The sequence below is a fragment of the Eptatretus burgeri genome, chromosome 3 (genome assembly GCF_056783735.1).
Source record: "Eptatretus burgeri isolate ZD-2024b chromosome 3, Ebu_testis_v1, whole genome shotgun sequence".
In the NCBI taxonomy this organism is placed as follows: Eukaryota; Metazoa; Chordata; class Myxini; order Myxiniformes; family Myxinidae; genus Eptatretus; species Eptatretus burgeri.
The window spans coordinates 122377098-122397875 of record NC_140963.1 but is presented as its reverse complement, the minus strand read 5'-3'; the positions used below and the strand labels follow the sequence as shown (position 1 = coordinate 122397875).

The following is a 20778-nucleotide window of genomic DNA, read 5'->3' as shown; positions in this document are numbered from 1 at the left end:
ATCTACCAATCGGAACATATCGATCTTCTCAGTTGACAAGATTTTAGTGTAAAATTTAAGGTTTAAATAAAGACCAGCCTTTTCAGTTTCCTTCTTCACTCTCTGCAGCAGTTTCATCAAGTTTCATCAAGTTACCTTATTCGGCAATGGTATGTGGATCTACTGCTTCCACCTTCTGGCCATAAAATGCTGCTCCAGATCTGTGTACATTGTGATTGTGATTTCCTGCTTCACAACTACCTTAAAGAGTCCCATTGGAATTTTGGTGCCACCTGGTGCTTTCCCATTTGCCAGCTCTTTCAAGGCTCTACATACCTCACATTATATTACTATTCGTCCTTCATCATATTTTCTTTCTTCGAAGGTTGCCAGCACAATGCTATCTCAAATTTATAGTGTGTCAGTATAGTCCTTTCATCTTTCTTTCTCCTGTGTTTCGTCTGTCAGATCATTTCCTATTTTACTCTTAAGGACCCCAATCCTCGACCTAAATTTTCCTGTGACCTCTCTGATCTTTAAAAAAAAAAACTCCCTTTCCTGCTCTGTTATCACTTTATATCTCTATGCATGTGTCTGAAATATTTATCTTTGCCTTTCCTTGTTTGTCTTTGGAAGTTGGGATTTAGCCGCTTGATGTCCTCTCTTGATGTGCCTTTGGTTTTCACCTCTCTTCTGTCTGCAATATTTATTGCCTCTTCTGACAACCATTTAGCCTTCTTTGTGTTTGCTTTTTGGATGTTGTTTTTCGCCTCTTCTTTACAATGTCTTTGACCTCTTTGTCACAATTTGTCTGGCATTCTGTCAACCAAGTCAAGCTCTGCAAAACATTATATTTTTTTAACCTTTATTGTATACTAGCAAGGGTACCTGGCATTGCCCTGTGCTATTTTAATCCTGTTGGCATTTTGAAGAAATCAAATTTTGTATTTTTTTCTATTTTTTTGTGGGGGCCAAAAACACTTCTCTTCACCCACTAAAGAATGGGGTTGGGGATTATTTAACATTAACTTTCACAAAACTATACTGAACAAAAATATAAACGCACCAAGCGATTGTTACTATTTTACCTCAAACTCATTAATACTAAATCTTCACAACAATTTGGTTATAGAATCCATGACAATTGAGCATTAAATTTCAAAGAGTTCCTTGAGAATTCTGGCGACAGTCTTTGCGCTACAACAGCCGACACAACCGAAGTGTCACTGTCAGAGTTCACACAGTCAGTAGCGGGTATTGGCCTCCCTCAAGCTTGGCATCCCTCAAGCGGTTACGCACCGTCTGGGCTGAAATTCGCCTGTTATGCAGCCCGACAGTCTCATCGGCAGTCCTCGTGGCCGGTCGGAGTCGATCCCGGAGATGTTGCAGCCTCATGTGACGATCCTGACCGGCGGTGGTCCCACGTGGTCGCCGGGCATGTGGGCGGTTCACGGTGCTTCCAGTCTCTCTGAGGCGCGTTCTCAGGCGGCTAATGGTGGAGTGGTGGACATTGAAGTGTGCTGCAACGGCCCGTACTGACGTCCAAGCATTCAGCATGCCAATGGCGCGCTCCCTCAAGATTTGTGACATCTGTGGCATGTTGACATTTGGCACCAGTCCACATTTTGGGGAGGCCTTTTATAGGGCAAGCTATAGGGAGTGTTTGTGTCCTGGTCACGCTCACTGACCATCACTCTGTCAAGCCCCATGGTGCTCATGGGAAGGATTACTCAACGTGTGAGTCCACACACTCAGAGTGGTCAATTTCAATGGGAACATCTGTCTTGAGCAAAACAAAGGAACCATTGCTCAAACATATCATCGGTTTGACCATTTTCCCATAATGACAATCTTGACTTAGATATTTAGGTTGGTGCGTTTATATTTTTGTTCAGTATACAAATAAAATCCTAAGGGACTATAGAGCGATTAGAAAAAAAATCCTACTTTTTTTTTCAAATTCACAAAACTATTTTTTGCCTCCACACACCCCAGCACTTACTGATGAAACTGAAATTTTGACGAAGATACGTTTGGCTATCTTTGGGAAAAATGGCGACCGACACACACACACACACACACACACACACACACACACACACACACACACACACACACACACACACACACACACACACACACACACACACACACACACACACACACACACACACACACACACACACACACACACACACACACCTCTTATCATATATAGTGTTTGGATATGTTTGTAAGGTCATATCTGGTCAGAGGTTTTGATATTTTTTTCTTCTTTCTCAATTTGACTCATAGTTTGGCCAAAAGGAAGTAGTTCATGATCTGTCCCACAGTCTGTAGATTGTGGAAGAAGTCCTTTCTTTCTCTGGAAGAAGTCCTTTCTTTCTCTGGAAGAAGTCCTTTCTTTCAAGCTTCTGGGTCTCACTATCTGCCATGACCTTTCCTGGGAAAGCCACATTTCAAACCTGGCCTCCAAAGCCAGTCTAAGGCTGGGAATCCTCCATCGTGCAAAGTCCTTCCTCGGCCCACCTGAGCTCCTGACCACTTACAAAGCTTTTGTCCACAGCCTGATGGAGTACTGCTCTCCCCTCTGGGGTGGTGCTCTTGCCTCCCACCTTTCTCAGCTTCATGCTGTGGAAACCAAGGCATTTTGGATCATTGGCATCTCCCGCAATGAGGCCGAGTCTTTGGGCCTCTCACTCTCTCACCGCAGGCTGGTCGGTGGTCTTTCTGGCTTCTACAAATCTCCTCTCCAGCCCCCCCCCCCCTGCTGCTCTCTCTGCGATTTGTCCCCACCACATTTCCGCAAGGCGGTCAAGGTCCGCCAACAAACCCCTTCTGGTAAAACTACCAAAATCATGAATCACTGCTCACCTTCACTCTTTCATTCCTCTTTTTTCCCGCCTTTGGAATAAACTCCCTCACTCTGTTCAATCCTATTCTTCCCTCCAGGCCTTCAAAACAGCTGTTCACCACCACCTCTTATCATCCCCCATCCAAATCCTCGATCTTTTCTACCCCCGATAATCCACCAAAGCCTACCTCCTTTTAAATTCTCTGCTTTCCTTCCTGAAAGTCCCTGTAATGTCCATCTTCTATGCCCCATGTTCCCCACCCATCCCTCTACCTTCCACAGATCTCCTAATGTCTCTGTTGCCCACTGTTTTGTCTTTCCCACTCCCGCCCCTCTTGTCTCATGCCCCCCCCCTTACTATGCGTTGTGTGTTAGCTCTCACACGAGCCTCGACAAGGTATACAAAAAAAAATAACTCCTCCACATTTTCTGCTGCAGAAGGTGGAACATATATGTAGATCATGGTGATGTACACTGGATGCCCTTTCAACCTCATTGATATTATCCTATCATTAATTCAGTTGTATCCCAGTACTGACCCAGCCATTTTCTTATTGTAAATCACTGCCACTTCTTTTCTTTCACAGGTTTTGTGATGAGAAAATAACAATTTGTGATCGTCAGATTGAAACTGCCCCCAAATCAGTCCATCTAAGTTGACTTATCCCCAAAATGTCAGTTCTTGTCCTCTCAATCAAATTTTATTTCATCTACCTTTTCCTGATTCATTGACCTTAAATTCCATGTTCCAATTTTGTGAACTTATTAGAAGTTCAAAGTTAGATTTTCAGTTCTGGCAACCTCAGCGACTGCATTTCCTTGAAGGTTTCATCCAGTTCCATCACAACGGCCAGTCCTACTCATTATAACATTTTGTTCTTCTCCCGTAACCATTTGGGTTATTTCAAACCTGGGGTGCTCATCATCTAGCACCATAGCTTTATATGGATTTCTGAACATGATTGTTTTTTGGCACATACAGAAGTGGTTTGCCATGGCCTTCTTCTGGGCAGTGTCTGCACTATATGGGTGATTCTCACCATTGTTTTCCACAAGAGAATCCTCTGCCTTGCATCTGTCAATATGTGCCAGCTGTCTGCATGGCCATCCACCACCTGCTCCAATGGCTTCCTAATCATAATAATAATCCTTATTGTCCCGTATGCAGAGAAATTGCTCTTCATTGACACCGTAAGTTCAAAATATCAGGTCGAAACATAAAACATCAAAAGGAATAAGAATAACGCGTAAAATACGGAAGATTGACTAAACAGCAAAATTGCGAAGAATTTCAATTTAACACTTGAATTGCACATGGTACAAATTACTTTAAAAAAAGAAATTCTTCTTAATAAGCGTAGAACGAAAGTGTCTTCCTGATGGCAGTTTTTCAAAAAGTTTGTTCAAGAAGTGACTTTCATCGGTACATACATGCAACGACTTCCTTTTCAATGCTCACAAATAGAGAAATATGCAGAATTACATTACCCTGATTGGGAGGCTAACATGGGGTGACACACCATGCCAAAGGGTGGCCCATGAATTAATGAATGCAAAGGCCACCTCCTTTAAAAAGGACTGCTGCTTTTAGCCCGTTAATAACCCTTAGCCTTTGGTTTAAAAACCTGAACCACAAGGCAATAGGAGATTTGGATTCAGATTCTTTCTTCTAGATAAGCTGTCTACCACAAAGGATAGATGAGCCCCATCTGTTCAAGGCAACTAATTTTAAGGCACCAGTAATTTCCTATTCACTTCTACAAACAACCTGACTATGAGAAGGCCGGTGAGAGGCTAGACTGCCAGAAGCTTTTTGAGACGCTGAGCCATTGGAGTATTTTATAGACATTAAGAGCTTATCCTCAGTTTCACACCATGGAATAAAAGTCCACGGGGGTCGAAGTTCCTTGTAAAGAACATATTATTAAGACTGGTGTGGTTCTGCATCGGCAGACAATAATAAAACCACAGGATTTATCAACTGTAGGTTGACTAAGGTGTGGTAACCACCATGGAAAGCAAAGTGCTTGCTTCACACAGTCTTTAGCACATCTGAGCCTCCATGGATGCTGCCCAATGATGCTTCCTTCAACAAACACAGATGTTAGTTTTACTGTTAGACATCAACACGTTTTGCCAATCAGGCTGTTCTGATCAAGCAACCCCCAAATGCCCCAAATCCCTCTAAGACCAAATCTGTGTGAACCTCATCCAGCTTCGTCCAATCCCTCACCTGAAATTGCAAAGCAGAGTAGTGAAGGCCAGCCACAAACACTTGTCATTTTATAGACATGGCAGCATGCATAAGATCAATTAAACTAATTAATCTGCAATCACAAAGTGATCACTGAGGGTAGGCCTCCACCAGCCAGGGGAGGCTTACCCTCGGTGATCACCCATGACTTACACACGGCCTGCGATCCAATGATGGCCATATTATTTTTCAGAACACCATATGACGTTGACCTTCAACATTTAGGGATAAAGTGTAAAATTGAGAAAATGTGTCACCATCTGCAATCTATCCAAAAACCTCAACTTCATTAACTTAGGGGAAAATGAATCAAGTTATGATCAAAAAGGTGTTTTTTTTTTATTAGGTCACAATCCGAAACTAGAACGGGCACACGTAGAGCGCATACCTTCGCTGCAGCCATTAGTTTGAACATGGCATGAGAGTGAAATGAGGAACTAAAATTCCACTAAATCTGCTCGGGAATTTCGCAAATTTAAAGTCCATGATCCGGATTTTGTGAAAGGATTTTGTTATTAGAACTATTACGATTATGACAATTTTAGGTGATTCGTTGTCCCGTAAATGCTATGCAGATGACGTCAGCAGCGGGGGAAACCCACGAAATGCAATGCAAATAGAACAGTGAATGGTATGCAGATGAAGTCAGCGGGAAAACCCACGCAAGGTTATGTAATGAGAACAGTAGATTTGATGATTTAGATGAAATCAGCAGGAAAATCCCACGCAAGAGTGACGTAATCATATTGTGAATGCAATGTGTAATTTAACACGTCATCAGAGTGCAAACAATATCAAAATAATATATGATTACGAAGATTTCAGCATCAAATAGATATCTTAGGGATTAATCCGACACCAAAAATATGAAGCATATTTACAACATGACTTAGTGCCTGATGTTCATGTACAGTTGTCTCCTTTGCAGCCATTGACGTTCAATAAAAGTGACCTCGTTGACCTTTGCCACTTCCGGGGATTTAAAATTTAATACCGAATATTTAGGCGTTAAGTCGATGTAAACTACAGCAGAAGTGACAGTGTTACAGCAACCTCCCCCCCCCACCCCAACCGCTCCCTTGGGTGACAGCATTGTACATGTGTCATATTAGAGGGTGGTGAATTGAAAACTGAACATTTGGCATTGATTTGATGTAAATGGGAACAAATTTGAAACTGTTATCACGAAAAAATGAGTTTGACCTTGTTGTGACCTTGACTTTTGATCCAATCGCTTCCAAAATCTAATCGATTTGTCCTCTTATGATGTCAAACATGTCACAAAAATATCAGCCGATCCTCCTATTATTATTACCTTTGTATTAAGTTGTCCACAACGCATCTCAATACAAATATGCATTTCGTGACCCCCATGACCTTTGACCCACAACCGCTACCTAGGGTGACAATAGTACTATATCTTGTGTCATTTCAGAAGATGGGGAATTGAACACTGAACAATTTGGAGTTAATTTGATGTAAATCGGAAACATATTAACCGTTTTCATCATGAAAAAACGATGTTGACCTTTTTGTGACCTTGACCTTTGATCCGATCGCTCCCAAAATCTAATGGATTTGTCCTTTCATGATGCCAAACAAATCCAAAACAATTAAAGCCTCTCTGCATTTTGTTTTTTTGCGTTAAGTTGTCCACAAGGCTTTCCGATATAAATGTGAATTTGTGTGACCCCCTTGACCTTTGACCCCCAACCGCTGCCTTGGGTGACAAAAGTACTGTACCATGTGTCATATTAGAGGATGGGGAATTTAATTTTGAACATTTTGGAGTTAATTTGCTGTAAATCAAAACAAAATTGACAATTTAATCGCGAAAAAACGATTTTGACCTTTTTGTGATCTTAACCTTAACCTTTGATCCGATCGCTCCCAAAATCTAATCGATTTGTCCTCTCGTGATGCCAAACACATCCACAAAATTTCATGACAATCTGCGAAGTGGTTTTTGTGTAATGTTGTCCACAATGCTTCCAAATCAAAAACTCCATTTTGGTGACCCCTTGACCTTTGACTTCCACAGACTAACTAGGGTTGCAAACACTATACCATACGCTATATCAGTGGATCGGGATTTGAATACTGAACATTTTGGACTTAATTTGATGTAAATCGGAACAAAATTGACACTTTAATCGCAAAAAAAGATTTTGACCTTTTTGTGACCTTGACCTTGACCTTTGATCCGATCGCTCCCAAAATCTAATCGATTTGTCCTCTCATGATGTCAAACAAGTCCACAAAATTTCATGACAATCTGCTAAGTGGTTTTTGCATAATGATGTCCACAACGCTGCCCAATGAAAAATGCTTTGTGGTGACCCCCTTGACCTTTGACATCCAACCGCTAACTCGGGTTACAACAACACCATATAATGTGTTATATTTGAGGATAGGGCATTGAATACTGATCATTTTGGCATTAATTTGATGTAAATTGGAATAAAATTGAGTGTTATCGCGAAAATAAAAATGTTTGACCTTTTTGTGACCTTGACCTTTGATCCGATCACTCCAAAAATCTACTCGATTTGTCTTTTCATGACAACAAACCTTCCCACACAATTTCAAGCTAATCCGCTGTAAAGTTTTTGTATAAAGTGATCCAAAATATTGTTAATACCATTTTTGGTGACCCCCTTGACCTTTGACCCCCAACCGCTACCTAGGGTAATTACGCCACACTTTCATGTGGCATAGCCTAGAATGTAGAATTGAGTAATGAACATTTTGATGTTGGTTTTATCTCGTTCGGATAAAAATTGACCGCGTTATGACGAAAAAACGATTCTGACCTTTTTGTGACCGTGAGCTTGACCTTTAATCCGATTGCTCCCAAAAGCTTCGCCTGGCGTCCTTGAGTAACTGCACATAATCTCTGAAAATTTAATGCAAATTTTTCAGTACAAGAAATATGTACTGAAACGAAGTTTGTGAAGTTTGCGAAGAAAAACAAACGAAGTTTGCGAAGGTAAAAAGTAAGTCAAGGAAACTAATCAAATACAAGGCACACAACTTCAGTGCAGGTATCTCGCTGAATCTGAGATCCAGCTCAGACTTTGGAAGGAAAAATGGAGAAAAACCTAAATAGTGGTTTCGTACTCTAAGGGGTGTAAGACCTTGACCTTTAACTTGGAGGGCTATGATGTAAGTAAAGCTTAAATGCACCTTGCTCTAGGCTATCTAGAGAGAGAAATTTAATTCTGATTGGACAAGTCTTGGTCGAGTTTTGGTGAAAAATGTCAAAATTTTGTATATTGGGTCATGACCTTAAAATTCGGTCAATGTCAATTTTTTATGTCGGCTCTGCTACCTCAGACATTGTCAGAAAAAAGGGAGAAAAACCGAAATGGTGGTTTAATAATCCTAGTAGTGCAAGACCATGACCGTTAACCCGGACAGGTATCCTTACTGTAATTCACAGACCAGGGTTTGTGTGTTTCTGGGTTTGTTTGTGGGTTTGTTTGTTTGTCGTGCTACTCCTCCTGCAGTTCTCGGCCAATTAGATCCCGGCTTGCTCCAGAGGATCCGCATGACCCCAATTAATGTATTAAGGTGTTTTTATCTTTGACGGTGTTCTTGGGGAGAGTGAGGGGGTGGACGCAAATTTTTGATGTAAATGCGTATCATTTAGCACCACCTCGTTTATTGTGTGTGTGTGTGTGTGTGTGTGTGTGTGTGTGTGTGTGTGTGTGTGTGTGTGTGTGTGGGGGGGGGGGGGTAATTGCACGTCTCCACCATTTACATTACAGTATTTCTATCCCCACACTTTCCAGTGCAGTGAGGTGTTTTGAATTTAATCAGTAGGGTACGTTTTTGCTTCATGCACATAACTTCATGTTTCTTTTGCCTACACAGTGGTCAGTTGCCTATACACCACCCAAATGAAGGTATGCATCAAAAGAACATGTTCCATGCTTGGAACAAGATCGTCCATCAGGCGGGTACTCTGCTAGTGATGTAAATAAAGAATAAATGTGGCTTGGTCTCGGCAACAGATGGCAATGTCTTTCCGATCAGAGGAACCTCAGTTGAGTTATGGTGAAAAATGTTAGTTTCTAATTGGCTCATGACCATAAAAAACTAGGTCAAGGGAAAAAAAAAAAAAAAAAAAAAACTTTCAACTCCACATACTTTCTCGTCACATTAATGATGCAAAATTTCATTATGAAAGTCCCAGACACCTCTGAAATACAGCTCGGAAATTTATACAGTTCAGAAATTGGGAGTGCAGGAAGGAAAAAAAAAATTCTAAATGGTGGTTTAATACTCCAAGGGGTTCAAGAAACTCAGTGGTACCATTAAAAATTGGGGGCGCTAAGTGTAGACACAAACCCTACAACAGCAATAAGCCTTTCCCTATCCCATAGGGGGGAGGCTTAAATTAATAGTAACGGCAATTATAATTGAAATGGGCCAAGGCCATATCATGATTATGGAGACCAATGGCTGAAATGAGCCATGATCATAAGAAAGAAGAAGAAGATAGAAATTATGGAAAAGTCACCTCCGTCCATATCAACTTAACCATTATACTGTACCTGGTGTGCACTTTGGCAGGTCAAAATGTCCATCTCGGCATGTTCTTTGTAAAGGCATGTTCGAGCTCTGATTTTCTTCACATTGGAAAGTGACTGGCATATTCTTTGGGATGGTGTAAATGGATGATGACTATGTGGTGGAGAGGAATAATGAGAGGAGGAGGAGGAGGAGGAGGAGGAGGAGGAGGAGGAGGAGGAGGAGGAGGAGGAGGAGGAGGAGGAGGAGGAGAAGAAGAAGGAGAAGGAGAAGGAGAAGGAGAAGGAGAAGGAGAAGGAGAAGGAGAAGGAGAAGGAGAAGGAGAAGGAGAAGGAGAAGGAGGAGAAGGAGAAGGAGGAGAAGGAGAAGGAGGAGAAGAAGAAGAAGAAGAAATCAGTAACACAATTACATAAGGATTTCCAAAATTATCCATTGATTTAGATCATTTGAAACAATTAAACATATCGTACCATTTAATTTTTGAAATTCTGATGGAAACTTAAGTGTTGGCAGAAACTTGCACATCCGTACAAGGAAATACAAGGAAATCAGACACAGGTGGAGGCCGTTCAGCCCATCACGCCTGCGTGAACACCATACTAATTTATCTACACAAGATCCAAGGAAGAAAATGCAAATATACATTTTTTTCAAATCTATTTATTTTAAGTTTTTGTAGTTTTTTTGTTTTTATTTTCTTCCCCCTCAAGGGAGGGGGCATAGGCTTGGTTAAAAACACACATCAACCACACAACACCCCTTGACGAGACCCCCACCAACAGCACTCCGTACACATGTACACAATCACCCATCAATGCTCAAACTACCAAAAAATCCTGTCAACATCCCTATACCCCTCGATCTCCATAACTTTCAGGTACCTATCTAATTATAATTTAAACTTATCGACTGTTTCTGCTACCACTACCTTTCCAGGGAGACCATTCCATGCATTAACTACTCGAAGTAAAAGACCCCTTCCTACCGTCTTAACTCTCCTCTTCTTTACTCTCAAGCTATGGCCCCTGGTCCTATCGATGTCTCCTCTGTTGAATAATTAATCTGCACTTATTTTACCTGTAACTTTCATTATTTTAAACATTTCTATCATGTCTCCTCGTAACCGCCTCCTTTCTCGTGAATAAAGCCCCTTCTCCTTCAGCTGCTCCTCATAGCTGAGTATAGCTAGGCCCGGAATCAATCTAGTAGTCCTGCGATTAACCCCCTCCATGGCATCTATATCCTTCCTGAGTAGGGGTGACCAAAACTGCACACAATATTCTAGATGTGGCCCTCACTAAATTCCTAGACAATGTTAACACCACCTCTTTTGATTTATAAATGACCCCCTCCAAATAAAGCCTAAAACCCCCAATTGCTGAACCTATATCTGCCAAGCATTGTATGTGCTGCCTGCTTACCTCCTGTATCTATTACCATCCCCAGAACCTTCTCCTGTGTGATACGCTCCAAAATTACCCCTTGTATCCTGTAATCTCTATTTTCATTGTTCCTTCCCATCCCCAACACCTGACACTTGCTTAGGTTAAATTAAATCTGCCATTCTTTTGCTCAATCTATACAAGCATCAATACATTCCTGAATCTGATCACCACCCCCTCTGCTATCCACCTTACCTCCAAGCTTTGTGTCATCTGCAAATTTGGAAAGCTGACTCTTCACCCCATTATCCAAATCGTTGATGAAAATAATGAATCGTAATGGTCCGAGTACTGATCCCTGAGGTACCCCACAACTTACATCCTCCCAGCAAGACATCCTCCCACTCACAGCCAATCTTTCCTTCCTATTATGAAGCCAGTTTGCAATCCAATTCGCTATCTGACCAGCCACGACACAAGCCCTCACTTTGGTTAACAACCTCCCATGTGGTACTTTATCAAATGCCTTCTTAAAGTCTAGATATACTATTTTCACTGCTTTTCCCTCATCCACCCAATCAGACACTGCTTCAGAGAACTCAAAAAGATTTGTTAAACATGATCTACCTTTGGTAAACCCATGCTGACTACCTTTAATTAGTTTGTATTTGTTTAAATGGTTCCTCATCCGGTCCTTAATTAATGTCTCCAACACCTTCCCCACAACTGAAGTCAAACTAACAGGTCTATCGTTTCCCAATTCTTCTCTGGATCCTTTTTTAAATAATGGTGTTACATTTGCTGCTCTCCAATCCTCCGGTACCTGTCCTGACTCCAGTAAACTATTGAAAATATCCGTTAACATCTCGCTTACCTGCTCAGCCACCTCCATTAACACTCTCAGATGCATATTATCTGGACCCGGAGCCTTATCTACTCTTAAATTTCCTCGCTGTTCCTTTACTTCCTCCACTCCAACCTGGATCTTCTGTAAAAGCCCTTCCTCACCTCCTTGATAGACACTCTCAGCTATTGGCAATTCTCCTGACTGTTCTTGTGTAAAAGTTGAAGAAAATACCTGTTTAATAAGCCTGCCATCTCACTTTCATCACGAACCACTCTCCCGGTGCTATTCCTCCATGGGCCCACACTGATTCTAACCTGTTCTTTTCCCCTGATTTACTTAAAGAAAGCCTTGCTATTATGTTAAATAATTCTCAGCCATGTCTTTCTCATACTCTTTTGGCTTGCCGAGTTATTTTCTGACTCCATCTCATCCAAGTGGTATGAACAGGCTTGGCTAGAGCAGCAAAAGAAAAAAATTTAACTGAAAAACACCTTTTACCATTCATATAACATGCGCAGAGGATTAGCAAAATATGACGCTGCAGGATAACTCCGGGACCGAGAAGTTTGATAACTGCCTGCACCATTATCAAAATTACAAACACAATTTTCCTGGCTCTAATAACCACACTCCCCCCTCTACCCCTCTTGTGAGCTAATCTGGGAAGGTTTTTAGATCCTCGTGGAGGATCTCTAAGTCTTACTCACGTTGTTGTTCTTCATATTCTTCTTGTGGACTTTTTTGTTTCACAGCCTTCAGTTTTCAGAGAAACTTCCTGAAACTTGGTGTATATATGTAGAAACACCCTGCGCAGAGAGTAACCATCTCCGATTTTGAAAATTCCTCTGTGAAAAAAGTTATGACGTCAAAATATCTCGGCTAATGGAAATCGCCTAAAAATTATCGCCGAAACTAGGCAAGCTTTTGAATTCTATTTGCGGGAATCGAACAGGGCATTAGCAGAGATGAATTACCGCACATATGATACATCACTATGACGTCATATCAATTTTTATGACGTCATTCCTATTTTTTGACATTTTTTTTGTTTCACAACCCAGAGTTTTCATCGAATCTTCGTGAAACTTTCCATGTATATGCAGAAAGCCCACGCGCAGGCAGAAACCATCTCCAATTTTGGAAATACTTCCTTGAAAAAACAGTTGACGTCATAATATCGCCGCTAATGGAAATCGCCTATGCCATTATCTCCGAAACTAGGCAAGCTGCTTGAATTTTGTTTGTGGGAATCAAGCCGGGCATTATCACAGATAATTTATCGCAAACCTGATACATCACAATGACGTCATATTCATTTTTATGACGTCATCATTAAGAGGACGAGGATCTTAGCTCATTTGAGCTTGTTAGCGAAAGTCTTTCTCAAACTGACTGGCCAGGCCTGATATTCCAATGTATCAGATATGGACAAGGATTTATAGTTTTTTTTTTCAGGGTGCCGGCGATCACTTTCCAATTCTAAATGAAAAATACCATGGGAACAAAAACCAGCTGTATATTAGTAGACGGACATCCAGAATAACGTCCATCTGAGAGACAAAGCATTTTGTTATGGAATGTCTTGCAGGCTGAGAAACAAACCGAGACACGACCGCTTAAAGGTACTGGCTACCTCTACATCGCACTGTCAGATACAAATTTGTTTAAGAGTGTGAACAATTGAACATGCTAAAAGTTAAGATAAAATGTTCCCTTTGGTTTTACTGCAAGACGCTCAAGTAGATAAATTATTTAGGAAGGAGGAACAAATATAAAGGAATAATTATTCCTTTATATTTGTTCCTCCTTCCTAAATAATCCAAGATATTGGATTATAATCCAAGATATTGGTGGTGTGAGGGAGCAGTTAGGTTGGTTGGTTGTTTGTTTGTTTCTTGACATATGCACATTCATTTTACAGCCACTTGTTCCTGTGTTTCTGTAAAACTTACCACCTGTCTGGCTACTGGTGGCTGGCAGGATAGCCGATAGTTATGCATACTCGACTCGCATGCATCTGAGCTGTCTCGCCTGGGTTTGAAAATACACTTTTATATCGCAAAAACAACACTGTAGATGGGGAAAAGACCATTTATATAATCCATACTCAACACATATTTATCCAGTATTACGATACTCTTAACTGAACCGATACAAAATTAGAGAGTTCATAGAACACGTTACCCCATGCAGTGTTTTAGTACATAAGGTAAACCCTGAAATATCGCGGATTCAATATCATGGGTTTTGAACAATCACAAACAACCTATTGTGTTCAAATTTAGTTATCGTGGCATTTCATTTCATTAACTCCCATTACGAGCCATTTATTGTTTCTCGTTAATTGTTGTAATCAGACCAGCATACAGGAACAAAGCTAAGTTTAATAATGAATCATCAAACAGGAAATGACATACGGAGATCCTGTAATACTAGAGCGACAAGATCTAGTGGACACGCAACAGTTAATAATGGTGCCAAAATGTAAAATGATAGACAGAATTAATTGTGCCAAAATACAGAGAAAGGTTATGACATTGTGCAAAAAAATGGAGTTGTTAGATATATTGGCAAGAGTTGAAATTGTGCGGCATCTGTGGGCTGCCATTATGGGATCAATGAATTGACTGTGTGGAAACGTGAGTCAAATATCTGTTCAAGTGTTCTTGCCAGCAAAGGGCAAAAGTGCCATTCTCGTTCGTGATCCTCTTATTGGATGGAAAAAGCGCTTAATGTTTGGGTCAAGGACTTGAATAACATATTCAACTGAAACTTGGTATCTGGCTTTATTATGATAAGTTACAGAACAAGCTAGGTTTCGTCAATTTTTCACAGAGTTCTGCCCTTTTTTGACTTGGAAAATATTACATCGGTAGGGAACACGTATTGCAAAGCAATTTTTGCTCTTGTTTAACGTGTCCAAGTACTGTGAAACTGGACGTTCTTGGAAGTGATAAGAAGGCGATTTGTGTTCTGCAGTGTTCAAGGTTATAAATCAATTTAATTTTTTTAAAAAGACAGTAAATGTAGAACTGTATAAAAAAAATTCCGAAATTTACTGTCGTTTTACCACCGTTGGCGCAGTGTCTATTACACCACCATATCTAACACTTGACATTATTTATTTGCACCTGCTGTTTGTGCTCTTTATGAAATCCTTAAAAGCAGTAAGTTTACTGTTTGGAATGATTCTCCATTTTGTTTGACTGTCAGGGAGGCAGATAGGCAGTTAAACAGGAATGACTGCACCATGGCCCCAACCTGAGAAACATCAATTCTCCCTGACCCCCCCCCCCCACACCTTCCTTCCCTCTGGGGCAGGAGCGGTATAGGAAAGGGATATATGCCCACCGAGGGAGTGGTGCTTCAAGGACAGCATCTTAAATTAGCCAAAAATACATGGAAACATCCTCAAAAAATTATTTTTTTGACAAAAAGAATGCTTTTCTTGGCAAGATCAGAAAGTACATCAGTTTTCATGCACATTCATGGTTGACAACTCTTTTCTGAAAAATTGGCAACATCACTTTCAGCCCCACAATTTCGCCATTTGAGGTTGACTGTATTGTTTCCTCATCACTCTTAAATCGACTTCAAAATGTTAACAATCAATATACTGTTCAAATTTTAAGAGTGAAATCGCTTTCCTCTCCGATTTCTGAAGATGCAACATTGAAAATTTACGTTTCAAGTTGTGTATAAATGCAATATAGTATCACAGGCTACAATTTTCCCCAATTTATTTTTGTTAGTTAAGGCATCGACGAAGGTGCAGTAACTGCTGCTCCCTGTCCTGCCAGCTGTTCCATAATGATGATCTGTCGCCACAGATTTCGATCTTGAGCCAATGTTTGTGCTTCTGCCAGTGACGTTATTTGTCTGGCACTACAATCTGTCTTGATGCAGTCCATCCACTTTTTTGGTGGCCTTCCTCTTGGTCTGGTGCCATTGACTCTTCCTTCTATGAGGATTTTTGAAATTCTGTCCTGGGCATCCTTTGAATGTACCCAAATAATCTAAGCCTTCTTTGTGCTATCTTCTCTGCTATTGTGTGTTTTACTCCAAGGGTTTCGCTTCTTATAGTATTCTTTATTTTGTCCAGCATAATTGCTCCAATTATTTTTCTAAGACATAGCATTTCAAAAACAAGCAGCCAATGTTCATCTTCTTGCTTTAATGTCCAAGTTTCTGACCCATACTTCAAGATTGTGAGAACCAGGACTCTATACTGTTCAGCTTTAGTGTCATGTTGGATGGCTTTTGCCATTCAAATACTTTGAAGCTGCTGAAATGCTCCAGTGCTTTCCCAATTCTGTGCTTGATGTCTTTGCAGCATGTTCCATCCTGTGATATGATACCCCCCAAATAAGTAAATTCCAGAGCTTGTTTTAAAACTATTCTGTTTATATTGATTTTAATTTGAATTGATATAGTTGCGGTTGAGGAAATCCGCAAACCACCATTCAGGTCCCGTAGGTGAGATATCTCTGTAAGTACATGTGTAGTTAGCCCCAAACCCGTTGTTTAGAGGGAATAAATGTGATTCATTCGGGCTGCAACCATTTGAGATGGTCGTTTTTCTGTTCTATCTTTATTTTGAACCAACCACGTCTCAACCGCCATCACACAACAACCACCAACCGCAACGCTGCTTCACAACAACAACAACGCCAACAGCCACGATCTTTACCTTCACAACTCGCTCCCGCAAACATCGCATCACCGCCATTCCAAATGGCACCATGGCCATAAACCACCACAATAAACCCTCCACCACCTTCACCTCTCCTTCTGCGGCCATTCCCGCACCACTTGTGAACGCCGAGCGTCAGGCTGTCCTGGCCTCATACGGGACGCGCGCCGAACCGCGAGTGCAAAGTGCGGCCTTTCCGAGGAGAATTCGGATAAGGAATGATACACGCCCACTTCTGATCCGTCCAATCAGCAAGCGCGGGGCGGTTTGGCCCCGCCTCCAGGCGCGTCGGAGTAGAATCGATATATGCAAATTCGAGGATCAGGGGAGACTCACGCCCCTTTTTCTCCGTCCAATGGGCGAGCGTGGTTCCACCCCTGAGCTCGTTCTGATCCAGAAATTTGCATATGGGTTCTCCTGCCGGCCTATAAAGTGCCGAGCGCAGGGTCGAGTCAGGCTCAGTCGAGTGAGTTTGAGAAGAAGTCAGTTTCGGCAGAGTCAGGCTCGGAGGAGTCAGTTTTGGAGAGCAGAGTGTGGCAGCGGCAGTCAGTTTTGGAAGAGTCAGTCTGGAGAGGTCGGAGAGCCGAGTGGAGCTCGCAGTCTGTCGGGGTTCGGAGTCTGTCGGGGAGCTGCAGAGAGGGGAAGCCTGGAGCTTGGAGCGCGGTTGAGTCGGGTTGGAGCGCGGAGTGAGTCGGGAGGCGAGGGCGTACAGGTGGTTTGCTGCAGTCGGCTGAGGAGAATTGCGGAGGAGACCGGATAGCTCGGGTCCAAGGCAAGGAAGACGGCGGTCGGCGACGAGCTCGCAGTGGAGTCGCTCGTCGCGGGACCCAAGCAAGCCAGCTATCCTCTTTCCCCAGAGCATCAACAATTCCCCCTCCCCCCCCCCCGCGCTGAGATAGTGCGAAAAAGGGGGGGCCATTCCCACCCCACTCCAAGCAGTGCCAACGAAACCCGCGAAGGAGCGCAGAGTCGGGGCACCGCCACATTTGCGGCTCATCACAAAGACACGGGTAGGATCCACCCGGTCTCGCTGCCCACAGGCCCCGTCTGCCCCCTTGTCTTTGAGGGTGGCCCTTTTCTTTTGCTTTTGAGTAAATGTGTTGGCGCCGTCTGTAAAGTAAAACTATGTAAGTGTTGCCGTGTGCTCGCGTAGTCGGTAGTATCTCTGCATTGTTGTGTTTCTTTTGTTGCATTTGATATATGTGCATAATTGTTGTTATTGTATATGTGTGCTCTCCGTATGCCGTGGAATAAATGTGCATTATGTTGAACTGTTTGCCCGTTTCGCTTCGTCTTTTCTTTAATTGAATCTCCATCTTGCTTCACGTAAAGGGTTGGTAGTGGGCTTAATACGCCCAATAATTAATCGGAACCGTCGAGGCCGACGATAACACTGCTCGGTTATCCCGCTAGTACGGAACGGGTCGCTTAAGTGGCCCGTGTCTGGAGTCGACCTGCGGCGAGGTGCCTTCGCCCGGTCTACCCTCCGCGTGGGTACTTAGGAAGGTCGAGTTTGGCGAACAACCCTATCCCACGCGGGGGGCCGATTGGCACGATCGTGGTGAGGCCAAAAGGCCTACCCATGACTCGCTCCCGGCGTTAGTCCGAGAGGGTCACGACAGAATTGTCCGTCCGGTGGGCAACGTGCCGCGATTCGAGTTACGTGGCCGTTCGCACGCCGGCGGGCACGAATTCGCAACAATATTAATTCAACATCAGCATCAGCATTGGGGTGAAGCAAGGATGTGTTGTGGAACCTATCTTATTTGTGCTGTTCTTGGCAACCATGCTCAAGGAAGCCTTGAAAACAAATGACAACGGTGTTCACATAAAATTTAGAACGGATGGTGGCATTTTCAATCTGCGTCGACTCCGGGCTAAAACCAAAACCATTGACCTGCTTGTCAGAGATCTCCTGCTTGCCGATGATTGCGGATTATTTTCCCATACCGAGAAGGGCTTACAATCGCTCATGAATGCTTTCACAGTCGCATCTTCTAATTTCAGTCTAACGATCAGCACAAAGAAAACGGAAGTCATGTATCAACCACGCCCAGGTGTTGCACATCACTCGCCCATGATCCTTGTCAATGGAGAAGAGTTGAAGACCACCAAAACTTTCCCTTATCTCAGAAGTATCTTGTCTGATGATGGACAGCTTGATCATGAAATTGTCCGCAGAATCTTCAAAGCCAGCTCCTCTTTTGGCAGGCTCAGAGAACGGGTTTGGAACAGCCACGACATTAAACTTGCTACCAAAATAGCAGTCTATCAGGCAGTAGTTATTATCACACTGCTGTATGGAGCGGAGACGTGGCCGGTATACAGTAGCCACATCTGACAGCTTGAAGCTTTTCAGCAAAGATGCCTGAGAAACATCCTGAAAACAAATTGGGAAGAAAAAGTTCCGAATATCGAAATTTTGGCAAAAACAAAAGTGCTCTAGCATTGAAAGCATCATCCGAAAGCGTCATCTGCAATGGTCTGGTCATTTAGTCAGAATGAATGACTCACGTTTACCCAAGTCAATCTTTTATGGTGAGCTAAGAAATGGGTCCAGAAAGTTGGGTAAACCAAGGAAACGTTTCAAGGACATGTTGACTGATACAATGAGGAAGTGTGATATCCCCGAGTCATCATGGGAAGAACTTGCCAAGAATCGTTCACAGTGGAGGGCAAGAGTACACACCAGGGTGCAAAGGTTTGAGAAAGTTTGGGAGCATGAGATTGTGCAAAAGCAATTGTGGCGGAAGGATCCAGCCAAGGCGGCAGAAACCGGTTTCCGTTGTGGTGTCTGTGACCGACCTTGTGCAAACAAAGCTGGTATCACTATTGATGGTTTTTTTCAGTTTTTGGCGTATTCATAACGAGTTGGACATATGCATAATGTGTTAGTAACGTACACAGAACGTTTCGATAACATATATATATAAAACTTATACCAATGAATGCTTAGCGTGTTGTTGGCGTTCACAACCTATGACCAACGATAGTCTAACGTATGTATAGCGCGCGGCAGTGTGTCGCTGACGATCACGTGGCGTAGCCTATTAAAAGGCTGCCGCTCGACGATTCAAATCATAACCGCACTAGACATCGAAGTGTCAAGGCCCTGTCACACCTTGACGTTTTAGCCAGCGTATGCCGACGTATGAAAAATTTGCCAAATACGCTGGCACACGTGGAATACGTTATGGGTAAGTTTTGTATATGTTAAGAGCACGCTGAAGCACGCTGGCATACGCCGTAGTACGTCAAGCACGTCGACAAATTTTAAGCATGCTCAACATTACCTCGACGTGTTTCGACTTAGAGTAACTTACAAGTAACGTGTGTCAACGTGTCAACGATCGCGTAACGTGCCTACAACTTATGGCCAGCGTATGCGGAACGTGCGAGTCATACGCTGGCATACGTCGAAAAATTTTGAGCATGTTAAAATTTGTCGACGAGCTCTGCGTACCAGGACGTATGCCAGCATGCTTCAGCGTGCTCTTAACGTATACAAAACTTACCCATAACGTATTCGACAGGTGCCAGCGTTTTAGACAAATTTTTCATACGTCGGCATACGCTGGCTAAATCGTCGAGGTGTGACAGCGGCTTTAGAGCTTGGAATTAGATTGCATTAGATCAGACTTTTTCCACCTTTATTTACAAATTGTAACACACAGCTTCGATGTGAAAAACAAATTCCACAAATTTCACAAAAATTTTAATTAAAATACATCACTAGAATATCTTGGTTGGATAAGTGTCCACTCCCCTTATCATAGCAATTGAAAATGACCTCAGGTGTAACCAATCACCTTCAAAATTACACAAGCTAATTGGCCTCCACCTGTGTTAAATTGAAGTGATTCTGATTATTTGAGAATAAAATCAGCTGTTCCTGTAGGTTTTCTCTGCTGGATAGTGCATTTCAAAGCAAAGACTCAACCAAAAGTACTATTGGAGCTTTCAAAAGACCTCCGGCATAAAGTTGTGGAAAGGCACAGATCAGGGGATGGGTATAAAAATATTTCAAAGGTCTTGAATATCCCTTGTAGCAAAGTCAAGACAATCATTAAGAAGTGAAAGGCATATGGTACCATCAAGACCCTGCCTAGATCAGCACCCTCCCCCCCCCCCCAAACTGTATGACCAAGCAAGGAGGAGTCTGATCAGAGAGGCTCCCAAGAGGCCAATGGCAACTTTGAAAGAGCTACTTGCCTTTGTGGCAAAGACTGGTCA

At 42.5% G+C, this 20778-nt stretch overlaps 1 protein-coding gene across 7 annotated transcripts in view; it reads right to left on the bottom strand.

The window, feature by feature from the left end:
• LOC147030884 (uncharacterized) overlaps positions 1-20778 on the bottom strand; it is a 227547-nt gene that overhangs the window by 147059 nt on the left and 59710 nt on the right. For all 7 annotated transcript variants that reach the window (XM_085875426.1, XM_085875424.1, XM_085875423.1 and 4 more), the window contains one exon: positions 9647-9776. In XM_085875426.1, the coding sequence (XP_085731552.1) occupies positions 9647-9776 (130 nt within the window). The remainder of the gene's footprint in view (positions 1-9646; positions 9777-20778) is intronic.